Source organism: Carlito syrichta, unplaced genomic scaffold (assembly GCF_000164805.1).
Source record: "Carlito syrichta isolate Samal-C Ts95f unplaced genomic scaffold, Tarsius_syrichta-2.0.1 Scaffold273620, whole genome shotgun sequence".
Taxonomy (NCBI): Eukaryota; Metazoa; Chordata; class Mammalia; order Primates; family Tarsiidae; genus Carlito; species Carlito syrichta.
The window spans coordinates 33,129-35,839 of record NW_007217716.1 but is presented as its reverse complement, the minus strand read 5'-3'; the positions used below and the strand labels follow the sequence as shown (position 1 = coordinate 35,839).

Sequence of the window (2,711 nt, the reverse complement as noted above, 5' to 3'; positions counted from 1 at the left end):
TTAGTTTTTGAGTTGGAGTTTCACTCTGTTGCCCAGATTGGAGTGTAGTGGCCGCTCCTGGTCACCGCAGCCTCGACCTGCTGGGCTCCGGCGATCCTTCCGCCTCACCTCAGCCTTTCAAGTAGCTGGAACTACAGGCGCACGCTACCACGCCTAGCTGGTTTTTTGATTTATTGTAGAAGAGGTCTCGCCTGCCCAGGCGGGTCTCGAACCCGCAGGCTCAGGCAATCCACTCACCTCAGCCTCCCAAAGGCGCGGGATTACAGGCTGAGCCACCGAGCCCAGCTGGCAATGTTTTAATATAGTAACCCTCAGGACTAGGGGCCTTGGACCTCGGCCCTAGGCTAACTGGGAGGCAGGAGGCCACTCAGTCCGTGGCTACTCCCTGCCAGAGGGAGGCCTGCAGAGGTGCTGCAGATGGCTCAGCTCTCACTGCCAGCCAGAGGGAGGAGGGTCTGAGCCAATCAGAGGGAGATGGGCCCCTGAGAGTAAGAATGAAGGAGGAGGACCTGAGCTGGTCCAAAAGATGGGTCTAACCAGGCAAAGGGAGGAGGGTCTCGATCTGGGAGGAGGGCTAAAACTGTCCTAGGGAGGAGAAGGCCAGGCCCACGGAGGGGCCCCTGGAGGACTTGTTTCCCTTGTCCCTTGTGGTTTTTTTGTACTTCCTGTTCCCTTGCTGCTCACTGCGGAAGTTCCTCTTCTTACCCTGCACCCAGAGCCTAGCCGGAGAGGACAAGGGCAGAAAGCACCATGAGTGGGGGCCCTGCGGGAGGAAGGCCAGGGGGCCGAGGGGGACCAGTGGTTCCACAGAATATACCCTCCACCCTCCTCCAGGACCATGAGAACCAACGGCTCTTCGAGATGCTCGGCCGAAAATGCTGGGTGAGCTGGGGATCTCCTAGCCCTCCCTCTCTGCCTCCCTCCCTCCCTCCCTCTCCTCCTCTTCTTCCCTTCTCATCTTCCCCATCCTTCCCCTCTCCTCCTCTTTCTTGCCCTCCTCCCTTCCTCCGTTTCCTCTCCATCATTTCCTCTCCTAGAATCCACTCACCATTGTTCACTCATCTCGGAAAGATCTCAATGTCCACTCGCCTTCCCTCTGGCTGCAGCTCTTCCTTTGGGCCCATGACAGCCACGAGCACGGACGGACCAGGTCTGGCTCCAAGACCCTCTGCCTACCCCTGACCAGACTCCACTGTCCCCCGGTGTCCCCTCCCAGACGCTGGCCACTGCAGTTGTTCAGTTGTACCTGGCACTGCCCCCTGGAGCCGAGCACTGGACCAAGGAACATTGTGGAGCTGTGTGCTTCGTGAAGGATAACCCCCAGAAGTCCTACTTCATACGCCTTTATGGCCTTCAGGTGACCGCCCCCCCACCCTGCTTCCTCCACTGGACATGCAAGCCAGTTCTCAACCCGCAAACTCAGATTTGTGTCCATAGCCCTGAGCCCTGGACCAGATTAGTAAACCCCTAAGTCCCAGCACCAAAGACTCATCCAGATTGCAAAATCTGGCTTGCCCTTCTAAATCTGCAGTGACTGAACCCAGAGTTTCCACATCAAGGTCTCTAAACCTCCCAATATTAGCACACCTCCCTCGTCTGTTCCACAAATTCCAAGAAATGAGCACTGCATTTATATCTGAACCTCAAATAGGTTCTAAACTCAACATTTTGCATCCCAGGAATCACTCATCAAAACTTCTGAACCCCAGATGTTTACCTAGCTCCTAAGTTATAAATCCGTTTCACAAACTCCAAATGTGAATATTCCATTGAGCCTTGAACTCCAAAGCTGACCTTCTAAACCCACAGCATGGACCCCAGAATTCCCATATTAAAACTTCCAGGCTGGGCGCGGTGGCTCATGCCTATAATCCCAGCACTTTGGGAGGCCAAGGTGAGAGGACTGCCTGAGCCCATTGGTTCAAAAGCATCCTGGGCAACTTGGCGAGACCTCATCTCCACAATAAATAAAAAAAATTAGCAGGGCATGGTGGTGCATGCCTGTAGTTCCAGCTACTTGGAAAGCTGAGGTGGAAAGATCACCTGAGCCCAGTAAGCCAAGGCTGCGGTGGCCATGAGCGTGCCACTGCACTCCAGCCTGGGCAACAGAGTGAGATTCCAACTCAAAAAACAACAACAACAAAACTCCCAAACACTCAAATACTGAGGAAACTCTTAGACAAAAAATCTGTTCCACAAGCCCTCAACCTGAACTTCCAGGTTTAAGTCCCAAATTCATCCTTCTCAACCTATAAAGATGGGCCCAGCAAAACTTCAAGATCCCAAGGCAGTCAAATATTGACCAAACTCTTAAGTTGTAACTCTGCTCCACAAACCCAGAGTGTACATACCTTAGCTGAACTCTTCCCCCAAACTCCCATGTCTATGTGTCTGAACCTTAAATCTCAACCCCAACTCCTAGATACTAGACCCCTACCTGCCATGAAGCAGGAGAGAGCGCAGACTGAGTCTATTAATGGGCTTCAGTTTCCTAGGACTGGAGTCTCAAATTCTCAAATTCAAGCCTCCAAGTCTCAAATCCAAACTTCTCAAAGTGTAACTTCCAGATTGTATGCTGGCCATCTTCTACATTTGATACCTAGTTCCCCAACTCTTTGATGCTGAGTTGAAAATCTCCAAATAAAATCGCGAGGCCAGCCGGGCTCGGTGGCTCAGCCTGTAATCCCGCACCTTTGGGAGGCTGAGGTGAG

General features: G+C 52.9%; 1 protein-coding gene across 1 annotated transcript in view; it reads left to right on the top strand.

Annotated features, from left to right (window-relative positions):
- The first annotated feature begins 694 nt into the window (after positions 1 to 694).
- Positions 695 to 2,711, top strand: part of WAS (Wiskott-Aldrich syndrome) — a 7,644-nt gene continuing 5,627 nt past the window's right edge. The window contains exons 1-2 of the mRNA XM_008052361.2: positions 695 to 882; positions 1,217 to 1,357. Coding sequence (XP_008050552.1) covers positions 751 to 882; positions 1,217 to 1,357 — 273 coding nt within the window. The 5' untranslated portion in view covers positions 695 to 750. The remainder of the gene's footprint in view (positions 883 to 1,216; positions 1,358 to 2,711) is intronic.